We start from the raw sequence: 23,215 nt of genomic DNA on the forward strand, positions 1-23,215 counted from the left end.
ATGAAATTCATGCACAGAGGGTGGGTCTCTCAGCCTGACTTACACCCTTTCCAATCTGTGAGCCCTCCAGGGAGCCCTCTCCAATACGGGAGCCCTGATGGCTTAGGCCCACTCCCCGTGGTTCTCTGCTCTCTGCAGAGCCTGGCCGCTTCATGTCCACTGCCCAGAGGCTCTCCCTGGCCCAGAGGCCCTCTGCGGCTGGGGCAGGATGCTTGCCTCGTTGCCGTGGCGAAAAACCAAGTGGCCCGCCCCAGCGGCTCTGCGCCCGCTGCCCAGAGGCCCTCTGCAGCTGGGGCTGAAGGCTTGCCTCATTGCCATAGCGACGAAGCAAGCATTCCACCAGGCCACTCATGCTGCCCACTCTCAGCGGTTGCCCCCCAAGACTGGGGGACTCCAGCGGGGCTCAGGGAACTGGGCACCGCTATTTTGTGGCTACAGGCATCACCATATTTGTGATGGAGTGATGGGTAATTTGCATATTACCCTTTTATTAGGTAAGATAAACTGTGAAGGAAGGAACTGAATTCTCTTTCTACTCTTTACCTGGAGCTTCCTAAGAAATTATAGACAAATGAGGTATTGTTAATTGATTAAAAAACCCAAAAACATCATTTCTTTCAGGTTTACATTGAATTTGTATTTATAAGTTATTCCTCTTCATTCAGATCTAATGATCAAGCAAATTTATTTACTATCAATTTCATTTGAGAAAGGGATATTTAGGGAAAAGAAGAAAGAAATATTTGGAATCAAGAATGAGGATAATTTAAATTAGGAGAAGTCTCAAGGGCTGTTAATGTCTTCAAAATTATTCTAGTTTATAGCCTTTCCTTGTCATTGCTATGCTTTGTTCTAAGATAGAAGTAGTAGTAAACACATAGTGTTTAATCAGTCAACCCTATGTGTTGGATTGGTAACCTCTAAACTTGGTTTAAAGGTCATAATGTGATATTAAATTCCAAGTCATCTTGTTACCCAAGTAAATGAAGACTGGAATCCTAAAGATTATTAAAATTTGTAGCTCCACATTCACGTATTTGAGTAGATGAACCACAAAAGAAATGATAATTTAGGTAAATGTTATGTGTATGGCAGGCTATGAAATATATATAGCATAGTAAGTACATCTTACCGTGATATGGAGAATTGCTGGATTGTGGTGTCAGATGTGTGACAGTATAATTAAAAAATAAGAATACATTTGGTAGCAGGAAAGAACACTTTCTGCTATTGCTTACTGAAGCATTAACTGGTATGTTTAGGTGAAGAGGAAGAGGAGGATGAAGATAAATTACCTCGAAGAGAGAGCATGAGACCTAAGAGGAAACGGACCAGAGATGTTATTAAAGAGGAAGACTTACCACCTGAACCAGAGGATGAAGAAACAAGGAAGGCCAGAGAAAAAGAGAGGAAGAAGAAGTTGAGGAGGGGAGCGTAAGTTAGTTCTGATCTTCAACTGAAATTGTTATTCATTCAAAAGCACCTGATGCTGAAAGAAGACCATTCCCTTTAGGCACTCTTTGGCTTTAAAATTGGTAATTAAAACTACTTTTAGAAAGACAGGCTTAATTTGATACTGCCATTTTACTCCATTTAGTTAAATGTATTTTAATATTAAAATAGAATTTATAAATCAATGTATATTAAAAAATGGCCTAAGAGGAATTCCCATATGAGAGATCTAAATTGTCATAGTTAATAACATATAATTAATTTAAAAGTTTTAAATAGATCCCACTGATTATATTCATTATTATTGAAGTAGAAAAGTCCTAAACAATGAGCCCCAATCATTTTATTTTATGGAGCAGGAATTGGAAAACTATGGCTAATTCTAGCCCAAGAGCTAACAATGGTTCTTATCATTTTAAAGAGTTATTAATTAAAAAAAAAGACAAATATGGAACAGAGCTGCATGTAGCACTCTAAACCTAAAATATTAACTATCTCTCCCTTTACAGAAAAAAAAGTGTATGGCCCGCTGTTGCAGAGGATTGGGGTGGTCATTTCCTTTTAATACACTGTTTATTTTTTAGTTCCACCAGGCCAACATTTTGCTGAGTGCTGACTTTGTGTAGAATAATATATTAATGCTGTTTAGTGAAAATCCAAGAAAATAATTTTCTGGTCTTTGCTTTCCAGAAATTTGTAGATAGTAGACAGGTTGGAAAACTATGTGTGTAAACAAATCTAATCATAGAAATCCTAGATCCCTTGGAAAGGGTTTAAGAAAATAGCCAACCCACTCTTGCCAATCCCAGGTGGTAGGACCATGGAATCACTTCCAGGTGAGGAGATCTCCTCCCAAACACTCCTAGGACTAAATCAGGGGTCCTCAAACTTTTTAAACAGGGGGCCAGTTCACTGTCCCTCAGACCGTTGGAGGGTCGGACTATAGTTAAAAAAAAACAAACAAAAAAAACCATGAACAAATTCCTATGCACACTGCACATATCTTATTTTGAAGTAAAAAAACAAAATGGGAACAAATACAATATTTGTATTTGCATGTGGCCCACGGGCTGTAGTTTGAGGACCCCTGGACTAAATGATGAGGAACTTTCTAAGATGGCCTTTCAAGATGACACACTCTAGTGTTCAGTGATTAGCTATTACTTTCCTCCTATAAGTAATCACAATGAAAAACAACTGTATGAAAATTATGTCAGGTAGAGAAGCTTAGTATTAATAGAGTGTGGTTCCTTTTAAAATAAAAGAGTAACCTTTATTATATTTTTATTAATACATGTTTTTAAATGTCTCTCCTCTTTTTTTCTCCTCCTCTTCTTCCTTCTCTTTCTTTTCGTTCTCCTTCTTCCCAAACTTCTTCTCTTTCTTCTTTCTTTTATAACCCAGGCTCCCCCTGCTTTAAATTTTAACTCTGGCATTTAAAAAATGTATTTTTATTGGTTTTTAGAGAGAGAGGAAGGGAGAGTGAAATAGAAAGAGAAACATCAATATGAGAACAGCACATCGATTGGCTGCCTCCCCCCTACCAGGGATCGAGTCCACAACTGAGGCATGTGCCCTGACTGAGAATTGAACCAGCAACCTCGTGCTACACGGGACAATGCTCAACCAACAGCCACAGCAGCCAGGACTGGCTGGCATTTTTTGTGTTTTCTTTTAAAATACCTGTATGCTTTGTTCCTTTTAAAAATAAAAGACAACATACTTTACATTCTGTGTCTTAATATTTATTTTTTAGTAATATTTTATATTAGCAAAGCTTATACATCTGACAGTAGTATTTCACCGAGAAAACATCACCAATACATATGCACAACACAGGTTGTACTTTAGAATTTGCCTCTGCTCTCCACTGGTCCTTTTAAAAAAGTGAGTTGGGTGGGAATTTCTCTGCTCTCTCAGTTTGCTTAAGGCACTCATGCCAGCTGCTCAACCTCTAGGGATTGGACTATAAGAATCAGCCAGGTCTTGGTCCCTGTTGCTTGAGGGAATCTTGTTCCTTTGACAGTGTTCATCCTTAGCTGGTCCTTAGAAACCCACCCCTGCTTCCCTACCTCCCCACTCCTCCACAGAGCCAAACTCGGCTAAAATGCACTTCATCTTCATAGGTTTTGCCAGTTATAATGCTGTTGTCAAAATTTGTGCACCTATTTTGAATAGTATCATACATTATTTGGGATGATCGATAGTTCTGATATCTGTTTAAAGGTCCATTTTCTATTGTTCATTTTGAAGACAAGTATCATTTAAAAAAGAATGTGTTAGCAAATATATTTTGAGAAAGATTAGTAGGCAAATCAGAGCACATTTATTTAGGTTAGTTAATTCATCCTCTTTTAAAATTTAAATGTTCAAGTGAAACACCTTAGGGAATTTCCCTTGTTGCTGACCAAACATTTGAAACCAACTAAAACCAAGGTTATAATGCTATCTTTGGAGATGGTTAAACAAACCCTGCCCTGTTAGACATTTTGGAATATTTCTAATAAGATTACAGGTTATTCTTGACCCAGTTTTAAGTGAATAAGTAATATGTTCATAGCAGTGAGAAATTCAGCATATTATGCCTCCTTTTTCCTAACATCTGTTGTTTAAAGAAATCAAACTTAAGATAGAAAGCCATGCTTGCATAAATTAGCCCTAAATTTTAGAAGATGAAGCATGTTTGTGCTATATTCTTTTAATATGATTAGCACTTTTTTGAGTAGTTCCTAGAAAAGCAGTTTCCCTGTAATACTGGTGAAAATATTTTAATAATATGTGAAGGTAGCTCATCCAACAGCCCTACCTTATAGCACAGCATGATTCACCTGCAGCTACCAACCATTAACAGCAAAAGCTTAAAAAATGTACCAGTCTGGGATCAATTAATGTAGGAATAAATGTCTTTACATACCATACTGGAAGACATTGTTATATTTCAGTAAACTTCAAGCACATGGGTTAATAATGATAACACATCATCCAAAAAAATTCTATATATAAACACATTCAATAAATATTTATCCAGCTCCACTTCTGTGGAAGATAATTTGCTCATGTCTTTGGAATACATGGATATGAACATGCAATTGCCTGCATTCTCCAGAAGTTTATAATATAGATAAGGGAGGTGCCACGTAGACACAAAGTATTATGGAACAAGACAGTATAAATGTGCCACAGAAGAAGTACAAAGAGGTTAGGAGTGTTAGAGAAGAGAAAACTATTCTCATAGGGATAATCAGAAAAGGGGTTATTGAAAATATTTATTATGATTTTTGAAGGAATCATAGAATTTGGATAGGTTACACATATTAACTATGTACTGGGTTTAAAATATCAGTAAAGCATGTAATTAGTGTTATTAGGTTTCTATTAAGTGGTTTCTAAAAATTGGTATTAAAGAAATAAGGTTTAGTTGCATGGTAAATCTATACTAGCATATTGAATAGATCATTCTTTCATTCTTTGATGATGCTGGATTAAATCAGGTACTGTTTTGTATGATTCTTAATGGACACTCAGTAATATTAAGCTCTAAAGTACTTAAGTGTAAATATTGTGAATTATTTTGGGAGGGTGGACAAGTTAAAGACTTAAAATATCAAGCAATTGAATTATTAATCTTAAATCCTTTTTGGTTTTCTAATTGAATACATTTTTGATAGTTTCTTGACACACATATATATTTTCTTTTTGATAGTTTCCATAAAGATTTCAGTAAAACAATTATCTATATAGTTTAGGTTTAGTCTCTGTCTACGTGGAAATAATATTTTGAGTAATTTTTACTAAAATGTATTTTTCCTCCCGGGACAAACCAACTCACATATTATTCTAATTTGGCAAATTAAAAAGCAAACTGGCTGTAGATGTACTAAAAATATCCTCAGGTATTTATGTCACCATAAGATTTTTGTATAGTAAACATTAAGTAATTACGACAGAAATAACCTAATGGCAATCAGAGTTGCATTTTAGTCGAGTGTCCTTTTATAGTTCTCTTGAGTCAGGATAACTATTCTAAGCAAAAATATCTGAATTGGCCAAAAACCTAACTGTCAACAGGAAGTGCTATTTGGGAAGGTTAATATGAAATTTTGTTTTAGCAATCATGATATGATTAAATATGGGTTGGTGAGAAAGAGAGGAGATTGCAAAGTCACTTTATGGGGTGACTTATAAAACTATGGGTATGTCCTTGTGTTTCTCAACTGGAAGTTTCAAAAACAGCTTTTGCCAGATTCCTACTGTGTTTAGTCATAAAACTTAGTGAGCAGCAAAATATGTTTTTGACTAACTCTGAGTGAGATCCCAATGTCTTTGTGAGGGTCTAGTTAGTAGAAAAAAATTTCAACAGTTAATTAAACCAAGAGTACTTAACAGAGGGACTGCTTAATAAATAATAAATAATTGTTAACTAGGTTACTGGAAAAGTGAAAAGAGAGCACTAACATATCATGGTGATAGCAACTTTAGGAAATAGCTACCACCCAAGGGCAAGGCTAGAGGATCAATGAAAAGAGATTGAAATTAAAACTGAGAAGCATGGAGAAGGGACCTACAGAGCTGTCAACCACTGCAGAGGGGACGTGCTCAAGTGATAAAGCTCATCCTGCTAGTGTTGGAAACATTGGCCAACGAGAGTCCCATGCAGCTGTGGGAGCCCTGAAGCTCCTAGAGGGGAGAAGCATTGATAAGGAGGGAGCATCACCCCAGAGGAGCAAACAAAACTAAAGGAAAGACCAAGTTCCTTCTTAGTATCAACCTATTGGCAACCTAGTTACTGAGCCAGCTGACAAAGCAGAAATGTGCCCTAGAATCCCAGACCCAGCATTGCAATATTAAGTACAAAAAGGTGAGTTTAAAGAAACAATATTACCAAAAAATTTGATCTCTACAATATGGCATGACATTCCTCCATTTAAAATTATGTTGCTCATGTTTTCATTTCATTTTCTTTTGAGTTCTGGGCCCTATAATATTTTAACAATACAAGGAACACAGAAAAGAAATAGCTCATTTGCTCAGTAAGAAACTAAATTCCCTTGAAGGCTTCTTCAAAGGACTTACTTCCACAAAATATAATTCAAATTGAATTTTATCAATTGAAGTTTTGAGCTTAATTACAAGGTTAAGTGAGCTTTGAGAAACGAATTATTTTTTCCCATTTCAATTTTTCTCTCTTTCTCTGGAGTCAAAGCTAACTTAAAAAATTTAAGGGCACTTCAAAGACATCTTCATCTCTTATTTACTATCCTTACTAAAAAATAAAGTTTAAAAATGAAATATGGAATTGGCAGGGGCAATGTAAAAGGAACAAAGAGGAGAGAAAATAATCTGAATGATAGATCTGTAACTATTCTGAGAGTTTGAGTCTGTGGACTATTTATATCAGAACAGCTTAGTTTCAGGCCATCAGAATGTAAATGCTATTCTTTAAAATTATGGGAATTCCGGAAATCCTGAATCTGTGTTCAGGGGCAAGCCCCAATGCTTATGGATATCAGCAGCCACTATGTACAGCCAAGTTGATAAATGACTGAGTTTCTGATCTCATTTTTCTTTAAGTTTGGAAGTCAAGTAAGACATAAATTTATTAAGTTTTTTTCCTTTTAAAGGGATGAAGATGATGAAATTGATGAAGAGGAATTGGAAAGATTGAAGGCAGAGTTAGATGAGCAAAGACAAATGATTGCTAATGTCAAATGCAAGCCTTGGAAAATGGAGAAGAAAATTGAAGTTCTCAAGTAGGATGCCACTTTTCATAATTAGAAATGCTTTATTTGATATTGATTTCCTAAATAAATTCTTTGTGTATTACCTATATTTAACATATAATGCTATATATTATATGTCACATAAATAATACTTATACATATAATACTCATAGTATGTAATGATCATGGTCATACATACACGTATAATATGTCATATATATGTCATCACTAGAGAGGCTGGGCTAATAACTACAAACTTAAAACTATAAGCAAATTTATTGTTTGGAGTCTTATCATCCCTGTGGTCACCTTTGATCGTTTACTCCTTGAACTAAGAGTTTTCTTAGTTTAATACATTCATTACTATCCCTCTGAAAAAGATACATTTGAATTTTACAAGTTTGTGTAGATTGCACACTCTTATTTCTCTACAGAGTACCAGCCTCAAGTGATATTTTAGGTGATGGCTTTCTTTAAAATACAGGGAGGATGCTAAGCCAACAGCACAGGAAATAAGATTCTAACTTAAGGGCTATGTTAATGACTAGTCCCTGGTTACATGACAGTGACCCGATTTTACTCTTATATTGAGTACTGATGAGGGGCAAATGTACTCAGAGACACACAGATTTATAATCTCCTGATATTAAACGTCAAATGCTTATCCTTCTCTGGAGGATAGAAGTGGATCCCCCCTGCTCTCTTGCCATGGTGGTTGGGGGAGGCGGGGTGTAAAAAAGGGAATGTGTCTGTGATAACAGTCATGTTTGCGTAAATGTTCCTGCTACAGGTTGCATTTTTCACACAACCATTTTAAAAAATAGTGGTGCATTTCCAAAGCTATCCCTCCATAAGCCTATTAAACTTACAATGTTAAATGTTATTTTATATATCTAGTGAAAGTGATAGTATTATTGTCCCTGGTGATGAAAAGAGAACGAAGTCGCTACCAGGATAACTCACTTCTAGTCTTGGCTCTGAAAAAGCTTGTGTGTTATTTAAGGAAATTGCTTAACCTAGGGCCTCACCTCATATTCAAAATAAGATCGTCTAGATCTACCTTGTGAGGAGGGAACCTAGTCACCATTTATAATGGTATTGTTTTGTGTTGTGGAGTAAGATTTTCCAAGTTTCAAATAATGGTTTTCCCAGCACACTGCATCACACGATTATTGCTGGGAACTCCTGCGTGTGCGCATGTACACACCAGCCACGAGAGAAGGCAAAGGCAAGCAGCATTCCTAGTTCCATGGACTTACAAATGCGTGTGCATGTGTGCTTGTGTGTGTTAAAAGTTTTCATTCGCTGAAGTGGCAATGATGCTAAATGATAGGTTTAAAAATATCTTTACTTGGCAAAATAGAAGATTGGCAACCTTATGTTGACTCTCAAAATATATTTTGAAATATTATTGGCCTTGAAATCCCCAAACCTGAGAACCATAGGTGACTGTAAATAGAAAGTCAAGTCACATAACTGGAAAGCGATAATATTGTGACCTTTCCAAGCCTGGTATGCAATTGTGTAAGAATGCCAAAGAGCATCTCTTCCTTTCCCACCTGTTGGAGCGCTAGAAATCCATCCCCCGCACCCCCTGGCCTGTTTCTCCCGTGTGCGGCAGTGGAGCATACATGGGCTTCAGACTTAAGCTTGAATTTCAGAGCTTCCACTTAATAGCTGTGCAGTTTTAAATGAATTATGTAGTTCTTATGGTTCCTTATGAAATTACATGAATTTTGAGGATTATGGGAATCATCAAGTGAGATAATTCATGTAACACATTTAGCTTGGTGCCAGAACAGAGCATGTACTCATAGCTGGGAAATACCCTAACCCTAACCCTCCTGTCCACAGCCGTCACTCTAATCACTGAGCCAAACCAGCCAGGGTGGCAGAAGTCAGTTTAAAAAAATATTTATTTGGATAACAAAAATGTTTATTTATTTATTTGTTTATTAAAAATATATTTTTTTATTAATTTCAGAGAGGAAGGGAGAAGGAGATAGAGGCAGAAACATCAACGATGAGAGAGAATTATTGATTGGCTGCCTCCTGCACGTCCCACACTGGGGATCCAGCCCGCAAAGCGGGCATGTGCCCTTGGCCAGAATTGAACCTGGGACCCTTCAGTCCACAGGCCAACTCTCTATCCACTGAGCCAAACTGGCTAGGGCCAAAAATGTTTATTTAGCCATGGTACTGACTGCTTTAATTTTTGACCCAGTATTTCTGGAAGCTGCCCATTGGCTGACTAGGCCTGGTGTTTTATTAATGAAACACACAGTGAGGCCAAGAAAGTTACTTTTAGGATTTCATTTCCATTCAAACGGGTGCTGGAAGCTGTCAGCTAGTCATTCATATAAGATTCTTCCTTAGTCGACCTCCCTGCATCCTCCCATTCTTATTTTTTTAAATTTATCCTCTCTGAGCTTTGTTTTCTATATATGAAAGAATAATACGTACCTTGAAGGATAGTTGCAAGTGATAAATGAAATTATGATAGTTAATGAATAATAGCTAACATTTATAAAATGATTAGTATGTACCAGGTACCATTCTCAGTGCTTTAGGTCTATTAACTGATTTAATCCTTTCTATAACTCTGAGAAGTACTACTACTACTATCTCAACTTATGGGTCAGGAAAACTCAAGGATGCCAAGGTTAAGAAACTTGTCCAAGGTTACAGCATAAGGCTTGATACCTAGTAGGCACTTGTCAAACAGTAGATAAATTGGATTGCCCATGTTACATTTTGATCTACAAAATTCAAATACACTGATTGCCATCCTTATGGGTTTAACTCAGATGTTAGATGACTAGATCTGTCCTGCCTATAAGAGGTGGCCACACTAACCAGGTAGCAGCCACCACAGGTGAAACGCAACACCTGGGTGGAAAATAACAGCTCTACTTATTACTCATCCTGAAACCTAAAACTTTTCACTATATCAGAACATTCTAGGTTGTAGATTAAAAGCCCTCATGACTAAACCTAAATAAGTAACCACTTTATTTTGTTTTAGTAGAATAGAATAGGATTTGGATTGAAAATTAGAGACATGGACTCTGATCTAAGCTCTACCTCTACTTTCACCTCTATGAGCCTGGGCTTATTTATTTATAGAATGAAGGGGTTGGATTGTGGCCTAAGGTTTTCAAACAGCTGTCCTCAGAGTTCAAGTGGTTTGGTGAAATCCCTTCAACCCAAGGGAGGCGGAGGTAGGAGGGCTGCTCGGCCTCAATGCCAACTTCAAGCAGAGGAGACCTACGGTTTCTCTCTTCTACACAATGTACTTCCATATAAAGCATTCATTTAAAATAAAAATGCTTCTGTGCCTAGTCACATAAAAAACAGTTTTTTAAAAAAGCAACACTTAGCTAGATATTTAAAGAAGCTTATTTGGGGGATGGAGCAGTTCTCACACTTTATGAGTCTACATGTTAGGGTACATTCCAAGTATACTATTGCATGGGATTGGCAGTTGCGTAGAAGCCATTTTACTTTATTTTTTTAATCCTCACCCCCAGGACACCTTGTCTATTGCTTTTCAGAGTGAAAGGGAAGAAGAAGAAGGAGGGCGGGGAGGAGAGAAAGAGAAAAACATCGACCTGAGAGAGACACATTGATTAGTTGCCTCCCTCAAGTGCCTAACCCTAACCCTAACCCTACCAAAAATTCTCCTCCTTTATTTATGTCATGATTTACTTAATCTTTCTTATCTATATGGCACCATTTTACCATAGTTACCTGGAGATGTTCTATTCTTCACCTTAATTTGGCAGCCTTTTCAGGTGGCCCACAGGCCTCACCCCTTTTGAAGAGTTGTTAAGGAATTTATGATGCTTGCACCAACCTCAAAATCTCAAGCACACAGCCTCGTTAAATCAGCTTGACATTCTGCCCAGATAGTTGGTATAATGATACTTGGAAAATTTATCTAAAAATGCTAATATTGAAAGATACTTCCCAAGAATCTTGGCAATTAATCATATTCACTACTTTCTACAAACATCTATTCATCCAGAATTCAAATACCCTCAAATTAAAACAAGCAGGGATTTTTCAGCAGTATACTGTAAGATAAAATAATTATAATTAAGAAAATATTAGACATAGGAAAATTCTAAAGTTTTTTTTTCCAGATAGATAAAGTGTGGTTACTATTATCTTAATTTCATTTCATTGTACTTTATTTCCTAGAGTCTTATCATTCAATGTGTTATATATGGTACACACACTGCATCAGTTTTTTTTGTTTTGTTTTTTTTGCAGCTTGCTAGGGTACTCTACCCTCCAATTTTTAATAGCAATTTACCTTGCACTCTTTAGAATTTCAGCTGTCTATAAATATATTATTCTTGAAGGGTGATTAAACAGAGAAATTCATTAATTATCAGTTAAAATTATTTAGGAAGAAATCCTTTCAAATATATTTGACATAATACAATAACAGTAAATGAAGAGCAAATGTGTATCGATAAGTACAAATTAAGATTAATTTGAGAAATGTTCCCTGGTTGTTTTGGGGGAATATCATCCAGTTCTCAGATAGAGTACTAATTGTGAAGATAACCCTTTACTTGATTAGGTTTATTTTAAGAGAACAATCAAGGCATTTTTGAGGATGTCTTTCTGTATATGACCAAGGAATGGCAAATGGAATACTATTTTGGGGGGACTTAAATAAGCTTGTTGCTATGGAATAGAAGTGGTTAAGTCTCACTAAAATACGTATAGTGAAAGTAAGTATTTGGAAGACATTATATTAGAATATCATAAATTATATGAAAGAAAGAAAAGAATGTATACATCAAATATAATTTGTCTAAGTTTCCCTTTTGCAGTGCTGAAAATTTAATAAACACTTCTTTTTAAATAATCATGTTAATTATGCTTTCATAATATATATGTATGAGTTTACATATACACATGTATACAAATGTGTATATGTATATACTATTGCACAGACTACTACACATACACACTCAGGTATCTACATAAAGATATGTGACTTCTTGGATGATTAATTTTTATATTTATGTATACACTATTATAGTTCTTTTTGACCAGTGATTGGTCACAGGGATCAGGAAAAGTTAGAAGGGAAGCTATGGGAGCAAACTGTGGAATATTAAGACTGCAAGTCAACACAGCATAGGAGCAGGGTGTGGCTCTGTGGGTGTTGTGTTCCCAAGTGCTGAGGACAGACCTTCAGATCTAAGTTCGTCATGGGGCAGCAATCAAATTTACCAGGTAGTCGGTTATTTTCAGAGCTCACTGAACTGCCATCATTTTAAATTTCTTGCCCACTCATGGATCAAAAGGCAGAACACCCAGTTTTAACAGAAAACTAAGGCTTTTTAGCACTCCTAAATATTACCACACAACATGTGAAAAAATATTTCAGAATACTTAGACATGCATATGAAAGTATAAATATGAACACATAAGTCATGTACAGGAATATTTACCCAGACTTTTAATGCAGAATGGCTCCTCTCACTCTGAGGCAGCACCCTGTGCATCCTCCTGTTTCACAGTATTCAGATGTGATTAGATGCATTTGATTAAAATGCACATGAACCACCAGAATTAGCACAGTCTGTCTATCAAGCCCTGTAAATGGCCTTGTGAAGAGCTGAATGTCAGTGTATCTAAGAATATAAGATTGTATATGTGATTCATGGTGGAAATATCTCCTTTGTTGGGGAAATTCCGGCAAACCGATGCCTAGAATGCCCTTCTCTGCCTACTCAGATTCTATCAGCCCTTCAATGTCCAGCTTAGTTCTTACCTCATCTACAATATCTTCAATGAGAAGCCTCCCCTATCTATTCCCTTTTCACTTCAAGGCTGCACAGCACTGTTATATAACAATTTTATGGGCTTATAACTCATTTTTCTTAATAGAGTTTAAACTTTATGAAGGAATCTACATGTTTCTTTTATTTCTTTCAAAGCACGGAACACATTCCTAAGAACATAAAACATACTGAATAATTACATAGAGAAAAAAAATGGTCAACTAAAAGGAGGAATGAAAGTATAATAAAAATGAAACAAATTTGCTTATTGACTAGAATTTTGGATGGGTTCCTCTTACAGCTATGTACAGCAATTTATATTTTCAGTGCTATTTTTATCTATTTCTGAGAATAGTTTTCCCACAGTATAGGGGAGTGGGGGCCCTGGGGGTGGGGGGAACACTGCCATTTTGCAAGTCTTCGGTGATGAGAGTAGTTGAGGTAAGTTTTAGATTTAGCTTATCTTATTCCTCTTGGACTCCTGATCTTAAGATTCATTTGTGACTTTATGGTCACATTCTTCCCAAGTCTCATTTCTGCTAAAAAAACAAAACAGTAATGTAGGCTGGAATATACCTAGATGTCTAGGGATATGGCCTAATTGTTCACAGTCCACATAATACCACCCCTGCTAATGCATGCTGGATTGATTCATTAAAACAAAGACAAAAATAAAGCAAAAATCCTTACTATAGAGATTAATAAGACTATCTGGAGAGATATTTATAAAGTTACTATAATTCTTTCCTCTGAGAAAGAGTTCATTATGTAACTTTGTTGTACATTATCTCTGCTGACAATCTTAGAATTTTTTGGTGACCTACTGTGGTGGAAAATGAGTTTGTGCGGTGACAAATATCTTAAAGTCAGCAATAGCTTTAGCTCCTCAGGAAATCTGTATGGTCCTCTCTCCTACTCCATTACTATTATAATACAAAGGAATATATTTTAAATCATAGATTGAATCTTAAATTAACCATGTACAGAGCAGAAATAGAATAAAACTTAGTGAGTTGAAGAGGATCTAGTGTGCTTTCTTTTTTTAATTAAACCACTGAAGCCCAGCTATGTCATTTCACCTTTGATTCATCTAAAATTACTCTGAGATGCTTGACTGATTTCTAGCGTATAACCAAAATTGCGTTGGAATCTTTATTTGACATTTAAGGCAATCATGAAAATGAACATTGCTTCATAGCTCCAAGGAGCAAAGAAGCCCTCCTAGGTCTGAAGAATTTCCATGGGTAATAACTTTGAACTTAATATAAATTTGACCTATCCAAGCGTTGTTTTAGTTACTCACCAACACTAACATCTAGCTTTCACACATTTCCATGAGTATCCTCAGAGCTAGTAAAAAAATTGCCTGAAGAACTCTTTGTGCACAGATCATTTTAAAGTTTATTGCTAATAAAAGCTTTAGAAGTCTTGGTTCTCTCTATCTGTCTCTTCTCTCTCTGTATATGATATATGATATATGGTATATGGTATGTGATATGTGCTGTGTGATATGTGATATGTAATAACATATACTATATATATATCAACACTAATAAAAGAGAAAAATGGTAATTGGCGTACGAGCTACCCTTTTCATTGGCTAATCAGGGCTATATGCAAATTAACTGCCAACTAAGATTGGCAGTTAACTGCCAACAAGATGGCGGTTAATTTGCATATGTAGGCACAATGCAGGGAGGCGAAAGGGAAAGCAGGAAGAAGCCCCCTGCCACTGACAGTGATCGGATCAACCCGGGGGGAGCTAAGAGCTGGGGGGCCCCCCAGCCATGATCAGAGAATCAGGCGCCTTTTCCGCCCTGGCCAGTGATAGCAGGAAGTAGGGGTGGAGCCAGCGATGGGAGCTGGGCACGGTCAAAGCTGGCAGTCCCGGGAGCTAGGGGTCCCTTGCCTGGGCCTAAAGCGAAGCCCACGATCGCGGGGCCGCTGCAGCTGTGGGTCCCCACTGCTCGGGCCGGACACCTAGGCCAGAGGCGTCAGGCCTGGGCAAGGGGCTGATCCTGCGATTGGAGAGTGATGGGGGTCAACGCCTGAGGGCTCCCAGTATGTGAGAGGGGGCAGGCTGGGCTGAGGGACACTCCCCCCCCCCCCACACACACCCAGTGCACGAATTTCGTGCACCGGGCCCCTAGTATATATATAATCTGTGAATGGTGCTATACAAATAGAAGCATAAGCTAGACATATAGACTATTAATAGAGGCAATATAAATGAAGAGGCAAATTTTTGCTTGTTCTTTATTTATTTGTTATTTGTTTTCAGATTGTTTCTGATATTTTTATTTACCAAGGGCAATTTATCAAGTTAACAAATATATAAAGTACTATTTATAGTGCCCTTACTGTTTGCCATGAACACATTACATACATTATGTTCATTCTTACATGCATGCATTATTTTCTATAAAGTATGAGAAAACCCAGTGGAATCGCTGTTATTATTTCTATTTGATAGAGAAAGCAACTGAGCATCTTAACCATTACAACTATTGCCGCTAGCATACTCTTTATAAAAACATGTTTTGAACAATCACTTCCCACTTTAGAATGACTTTGAATAATTCTACCAGTCTAACCATGGAATTCTATTGCTAGGCCTATAGTCCTTATTTTAGTTTCTGCACATTAGACTAGTTTTCACCTCTGCAATTTTCTTTCAATTACCCAATGATATTTTAGGGATATCAGAGTTCTAATTTTTGTTAACTTAAATGGTCAAATTTTTCAAATGTGCTTATTTTTTTATTGTTTTATTTTTGTGGTTAGATAATCATATATTTTACAGAGTGGTCCCCCTGATATTTCAAGTACCCCTTCCTCCCCCAGGCCCATACATAGCTATTACAATATTATTTTTTTCTTCCATTGACCTCTCCCTGGCCACCGCCCCCCCAGGACAAACCCCCACCTCCCCAGTGTCTTGTGTCCATTGGTTATGCTACTATGCATGCATACAAGTCCTTAGGTTGATCTCTAACCACCCTCCTCCCCCACCTTCTCTCTGAGGTTGGATGGTCTGTTCAGTGTTACCTTGTCTCTGAGTCTATTTTTGTTCATCAGTTTATGTTGTTCATTATATCTACATATGAGTGAGATAATGTGATATTTATCTTTTCTCTGACTGGCTTATTTCGCTTAGCATAATGCTCTCCAGTTCCACCCATGCTGTTGCAAATGGTAAAAGTTCCTTCTTTTTTACAGCAGCATAGTATTATATTGTGTAGGTACCACTGTTTTTTTAAACTACTCATCTGGTGATGGGCACTTAGGCTGTTTCCAAATCTTAGCTATTGTAAATTGTGCTGCTGTGAACATAGGGTGCATATATCCTTTCTGACTGATGTTTCTGATTTCTTGGGATATATCCCTAGGAGTGGGATTGCTGGGTCAAATGTGAGTTCAATTTTTAATTTTTTGAGGAAACTCGGTACTGTTCTCCACAGTGGCTGCACCAGTCTGCATTCCCACCAGCAGTGCATGAGGATTCCTTTTTCTTTGCATCCTCTCCAGCACTTGGCATTTGTTGATTTGTTGATGATAGCCATTCTGACAGGTGTGAGATAGTACCACATTGTCATTTTGATTTGCATCTCTAGGATGATTAGTGACTTTGAGCATGTTTTCATATGCCTGTTGGCCTTCTGTATGTCCTCTTTCGGAAAGTGTCTATTTAGGTCCTTTGCCCATTCTTTGATTGGGTTGTATATCTTCCTTTTGTTAAGTTGTCATTATTTGCAGATGACATGATATTGTACATAGAAAACCCTAAAGACTCCATCAAAAAACTATTAGATTTAATAAATGAATTCAGCAATGTAGCAGGATACAAAATTAACACCCAGAAATCTATGGTTTTTTTATATACCAATAATGAAGTTACAGAAAGAGAAATATAAAAAAAAATACCATTTACCATTGCAACAAAAAAAATCAAGATACCTAGGAATAAACTTAACTAAGGAGGTAAAAGACCTGTATTTGGAAAACTATAGGACATTAGAAAAAGAAATAGAGGAAGACATAAACAAATTGAAGAATATACCATGTTCATGGATTGGTAGAATCAACATCATTAAAATGTCCATACTACCCAAAGCAATCTATAGATTCAATGCAATCCCCATTAAAATACCAATGGCATATTTCACAGACCTAGAACAAACTCTCCCAAAATTCATATGGAATAAAAAAAAAAACCCCAAGTAGCCACAGCAATCCTGAGAAAGAACAAAGATAAAGAACAATGGAGTCAAGACAGTTTCTTCAATAAATGGTGTTGGGAAAATTGGACAGATACATGCAAAAAAATGAAACTTGACCACCAACTTACACCATACACAAAAATAAACTCAAAATGGATAAAGGACTTAAACATACGATGGGAAACAATAAAAATCTTAGAGGAAACCACAGGCAGCAAAATATCAGACATATGTTGTAGCAATATCTTTATAGATACAGCTCCTAGGGGAATGTAAATTAAGGAGAAAATAGACAAATGGGACTATATCAAAATAAAAATCTATTAAGCAAGAGAAACCATCAATAAAACAACAAGAAAACCCACTGCATGGGAGAACATACTTGCCAATGTTATCTCTGATAAGGGTTTAATCTCCAAAATTTACAGGGAACTCATACAACTTAACAAATGTGCTTATTAAGAAAAGATTTCTCACCCTAATGGGTTTGGCTCAGTGGATAGAGTGTCAGTGTGCAGACTCAAGGGTCCCAGGTTCGATTCCGGTCAAGGGCATGTACCTTGGTTGCGGGCACATCCCCAGTAGGAGGTATGCAGGAGACAGCTGATCGATGTTTCTCTCTCATCGGTGTTTCTAACTCTCTATCCCTCTTCCTTCCTCTCTGTAAAAAAATCAATAAAATATATATATATATTTTTTTTTTAAAGAAAAGACTTCTTATCCCTTTGCTGGGAAGTGTTCAAGAATGCAAGTTTTTATTATAGTTGCTTTAAAGATAAGTTTTGAAATGTCTCTCATTTACTCAGCAATAAATCAGTTACTCAATCATACTATCAAACTGAAAACAAGAGGAAAGAAAAGTCAACTTAATGGAACCTAAACAGGGAACATGTTTCCTGGGATGAGAATGTATCAAAGGCAATTTAGCAAGCCCTAACTCCCCTGGGCAGTCAGGGTTGTATCATGTGTTATGGGTAAATTATCTATTTTGTAAGTTAGGCCAAAGTGTGCCCCTTCACCTAACTGTGAAAGTATTCTAGAAAGCCCATGAAACCTTATTATTCTAATTACCAACAGGAGGAGCTGATAAATGAATTATGAGGCCAGGTATCATTGTCATTAAATAGACCTCACTCAATTATTTATCCCTGAGTCTGGGGTTACAGCTCAGAGAGCTGTGCATATTATACCAGCGCTTGCTTGAGCTCTGAGACCTGGAAACCAGCTCATAGTCTTGGCAGGTGGCTTTTGTCGAATGCAATTCAAGGGGATGACACACATTTTTCGGTCAGAAATTTGGATGGTGTGAGGCCAACAGGTATTCAAAGTTTATCCACAAAAGTCTACTTCAATTTTAGCCACATGGAAAAATCATTTTAGGTTATCCAGATAAATATAAAATGGTAGGAAAATGGATTAACTAAGAAAAATATGAAGAAATGTTCTCGTTTTCAAAGACACTGCTCTTTCTTTTCTTGCATTCTTTTTTTTAATATATATAATTAAATCTTTATTGTTCAGATTATTACATTTGTTCCTCATTTTTCCCCCCCATAACTCCCCTCCTTCCAGTTCCCGCCCCACCCTCCGCCCTCACTCCCCACCCACTGTCCTCATCCATAGGTGCACGATTTTTGTCCAGTCTCTTCCCGCATCTCCCACACCCCTTTCCCCCCCAAGAATAGTCAGTCCATTCCCTTTCTATGTCCCTGATTCTATTATAATCAACAGTTCATTCTGTTCATCAGATTATTCATTCACTTGATTCTTAGATTCACTTGTTGATAGATGCATGTTTGTTGTTCATAATTTGTATCTTTACCTTTTTCTTCTTCTTCCTCTTCTTAAAGGATACCTTTCAGCATTTCATATAATCCTGGTTTGGTGGTGATGAACTCCTTTAGCTTTTCCTTATCTGTGAAGCTTTTTATCTGACCTTCAATTCTGAATGATAGCTTTGCTGGATAAAGTAATCTTGGTTGTAGGTTCTTGGTATTCATCACTTTGAATATTTCTTGCCACTCCCTTCTGGCCTGCAAAGTTTCTGTTGAGAAATCCACTGACAGTCGTATGGGTATTCCCTTGTAGGTAACTGGGTTTCTTTCTCTTGCTGCTTTTAAGATTCTCTCTTTGTCTTTTGCTCTTGGCATTTTAATTATGATGTGTCTTGGTGTGGTCCTCTTTGGATTCCTTTTGTTTGGGGTTCTCTGTGCTTCCTGGACTTGTAAGTCTATTTCTTTCACCAGGTAGGGGAAGTTTTCTGTCAGTATTTCTTCAAATAGGTTTTCAATATCTTGCTTTCTCTCTTCTTCTGGCACCCCTATAATTCTGATGTTGGTACGCTTGAAGCTGTCCCAGAGGCTCCTTACACTATCTTTGTATTTTTGGATTTTTTTTTCATTTTGCTTTTCTGGTTGGGTTTTTGCTTCTTCGCATTTCAAATCTTTGACTTGATTCTTGCGCTCCTCTGGTCTGCTGTTGGGAGTCTGTATAATATTCTTTATTTCAGTCGGTGTATGCTTAGTTTCTAGTTGGTTCTTTATCATAGCATCAAGGGTCTCATTAGATTTCTTGTAGATCTCATTAAGTTTATTGGCAGCTTCTAGACAGTTCTTGAGAACCCTCAAAAGTGTGGTTCTGAACTCTATATCCTCCATGGACAATTTTGTCCTGTTTCTTTGTCTCCACATTTTTTATGCTTTCTTTTTTTTTTTAATTAAATCTTTATTATTCAGATTATTACATTTGTTCCTCTTTCCCCCCCCCCCCCCCATATCTCCCCTCCTCCCAGTTCCCGCCCCACCCTCCGCCCTCACTCCCCACCCACTGTCCTCATCCATAGGTGCACGATTTTTGTCCAGTCTCTTCCCGCATCTCCCACACCCCTTTCCCCCCCAAGAATAGTCAGTCCATTCCCTTTCTATGTCCCTGATTCTATTATAATCAACAGTTCATTCTGTTCATCAGATTATTTATTCACTTGATTCTTAGATTCACTTGTTGATAGATGCATATTTGTTGTTCATAATTTGTATCTTTACCTTTTTCTTCCTCTTCCTCTTCTTAAAGGATACCTTTCAGCATTTCATATAATCCTGGTTTGGTGGTGATGAACTCCTTTAGCTTTTCCTTATCTGTGAAGCTTTTTATCTGACCTTCAATTCTGAATGATAGCTTTGCTGGATAAAGTAATCTTGGTTGTAGGTTCTTGGTATTCATCACTTTGAATATTTCTTGCCATTCCCTTCTGGCCTGCAAAGTTTCTGTTGAGAAATCCGCTGACAGTCGTATGGGCATTCCCTTGTAGGTAACTGGGTTTCTTTCTCTTGCTGCTTTTAAGATTCTCTCTTTGTCTTTTGCTCTTGGCAATTTAATTATGATGTGTCTTGCTGTGGTCCTCTTTGGATTCCTTTTGTTTGGGGTTCTCCGCGCTTCTTGGACCTGTAAGTCCATTTCTTTCACCAGGTGGGGGAAGTTTTCTGTCATTATTTCTTCAAATAGGTTTTTAATATCTTGGTCTCTCTCATCTTCTGGCACCCCTATAATTCTGATGTTGGTACGCTTGAAGCTGTCCCAGAGGCTCCTTACACTATCTTTGTATTTTTGGATTTTTTTTTCATTTTGCTTTTCTGGTTGGGTTTTTGCTTCTTCGCATTTCAAATCTTTGACTTGATTCTTGCGCTCCTCTGGTCTGCTGTTGGGAGTCTGTATAATATTCTTTATTTCAGTCGGTGTATGCTTAGTTTCTAGTTGGTTCTTTATCATAGCATCAAGGGTCTCATTAGATTTCTTGTAGATCTCATTAAGTTTATTGGCAGCTTCTAGACAGTTCTTGAGAACCCTCAAAAGTGTGGTTCTGAACTCTATATCCTCCATGGACAATTTTGTCCTGTTTCTTTGTCTCCACATTTTTTTATGCTTTCTTTTTTTTTTTAATTAAATCTTTATTATTCAGATTATTACATTTGTTCCTCTTCCCCCCCCCCCCCATATCTCCCCTCCTCCCAGTTCCCGCCCCACCCTCCGCCCTCACTCCCCACCCACTGTCCTCATCCATAGGTGCACGATTTTTGTCCAGTCTCTTCCCGCATCTCCCACACCCCTTTCCCCCCCAAGAATAGTCAGTCCATTCCCTTTCTATGTCCCTGATTCTATTATAATCAACAGTTCATTCTGTTCATCAGATTATTTATTCACTTGATTCTTAGATTCACTTGTTGATAGATGCATATTTGTTGTTCATAATTTGTATCTTTACCTTTTTCTTCCTCTTCCTCTTCTTAAAGGATACCTTTCAGCATTTCATATAATCCTGGTTTGGTGGTGATGAACTCCTTTAGCTTTTCCTTATCTGTGAAGCTTTTTATCTGACCTTCAATTCTGAATGATAGCTTTGCTGGATAAAGTAATCTTGGTTGTAGGTTCTTGGTATTCATCACTTTGAATATTTCTTGCCATTCCCTTCTGGCCTGCAAAGTTTCTGTTGAGAAATCCGCTGACAGTCATATGGGCATTCCCTTGTAGGTAACTGGGTTTCTTTCTCTTGCTGCTTTTAAGATTCTCTCTTTGTCTTTTGCTCTTGGCAATTTAATTATGATGTGTCTTGCTGTGGTCCTCTTTGGATTCCTTTTGTTTGGGGTTCTCCGCGCTTCTTGGACCTGTAAGTCCATTTCTTTCACCAGGTGGGGGAAGTTTTCTGTCATTATTTCTTCAAATAGGTTTTCAATATCTTGGTCTCTCTCATCTTCTGGCACCCCTATAATTCTGATGTTGGTACGCTTGAAGCTGTCCCAGAGGCTCCTTACACTATCCTCGCATTTTTGGATTCTTTTTTCATTTTGCTTTTCCCGTTGGGTGTTTTTTGCTTCCTCCCATTTCAAATCTTTGACTTGATTCTTGCGCTCCTCTGGTCTGCTGTCGGGAGTCAGTATATTATTCGTTATTTCAGTCCGTGTATGCTTAATTTGTAGTTGGTTCCCCAATATAGCATCGAGGGTCTCATTTGTTTTCTTGTAGATCTCATTAAGTTTATCGGCGGCTTCTAAACAGTTCTTGAGAGACCTTAAAAGTGTGGTTCTGAACTCTATATCTTCCATTGACAATTTTGTCCTGTTTCTTTGTCTCCGCATTTTGTTATGCTTCCTTGGTGCACCCCCTAGTGGTCTTTGTTCGCAGTCTTATAGTTAAACCTTGATTGTTGTAGCTAATCCCAGGGAGGGTTTGACCTCCAGGCCAAGTGGCTATGAGAATCAGCTGTGTCAGCAGTGAGAGAACTTCTGTCCTCTAGGGAGGTGCTAATCTAGCCTTTGCCTGAGGCTATCCGGCAAATGCCTCTGTGCAGGGCTTGGGCAGGGCGGGTCGCACAGGATCAACAGGGTGGGCCAGAGAGAGCAGTTATGGCGGCTCTCAGTCCTGTCCCCAGGGGCTCTGCCTCTCTGAGTCCCAGCACCCGCTGCAAAGCTGGGAGAGAAAGCTGCACTCGCTCTGACCGAAGCCAGACAGTCCCGCTTCTCCCGTTTGAGTCTGGGTCCCTAAAGACTCGCCTGTATCTGGAGCTCAGAGTCTGCGACTCCCTCCCGATTGAAAACAACAACCGCACCCTCCGCCGCTAGCCCGCTCCGCGCACTCCGCACCTCAGAATTTAACTTCAGCACTGCGCCTCCTCTGAGTGTCCGTATGCGTTTCTCTTTCCTCCTAGTTGTAGGACTTCCACTCAGCCAGCGTTCCTGTGGTTCTGGGTGATGTCCCTTCCGTCTTTTAGTTTTACTTTTGAAGTAGTTGTTCAAAGCAGCAAACTCCGGAGTTAACCTATGCCGCCATCTTGGTTCTCTCTCTGCCGCTGATGTCTTTTATGCTTTCTTGGTGCACCCCTTAGTGGTCTTTATGCGCAGTCTTTTTGTAGTTAAGCCTTGATTGTTGTAGTTGATACTGGGGGGATTTGACCTCCAGGCCAACTGGCTGTGAGAATCAGCTGTGTCTGCAGTGGGAAAACTTCTGTCCTCTGGGGAGGTGCTAA

The 23,215-nt window shown here is 37.9% G+C and overlaps 1 protein-coding gene across 1 annotated transcript in view; it reads left to right on the forward strand.

Moving 5' to 3' along the window:
• The window catches only part of TMC1 (transmembrane channel like 1), a 121,840-nt gene that overhangs the window by 24,594 nt on the left and 74,031 nt on the right, over nucleotides 1-23,215 (forward strand). Inside the window, exons 3-4 of the mRNA XM_059656909.1 lie at nucleotides 1,263-1,434; nucleotides 7,074-7,202. Of these exons, the coding sequence (XP_059512892.1) occupies nucleotides 1,263-1,434; nucleotides 7,074-7,202 (301 nt within the window). The remainder of the gene's footprint in view (nucleotides 1-1,262; nucleotides 1,435-7,073; nucleotides 7,203-23,215) is intronic.

This window comes from Myotis daubentonii, chromosome 11 (assembly GCF_963259705.1).
Source record: "Myotis daubentonii chromosome 11, mMyoDau2.1, whole genome shotgun sequence".
Lineage (NCBI taxonomy): Eukaryota > Metazoa > Chordata > Mammalia > Chiroptera > Vespertilionidae > Myotis > Myotis daubentonii.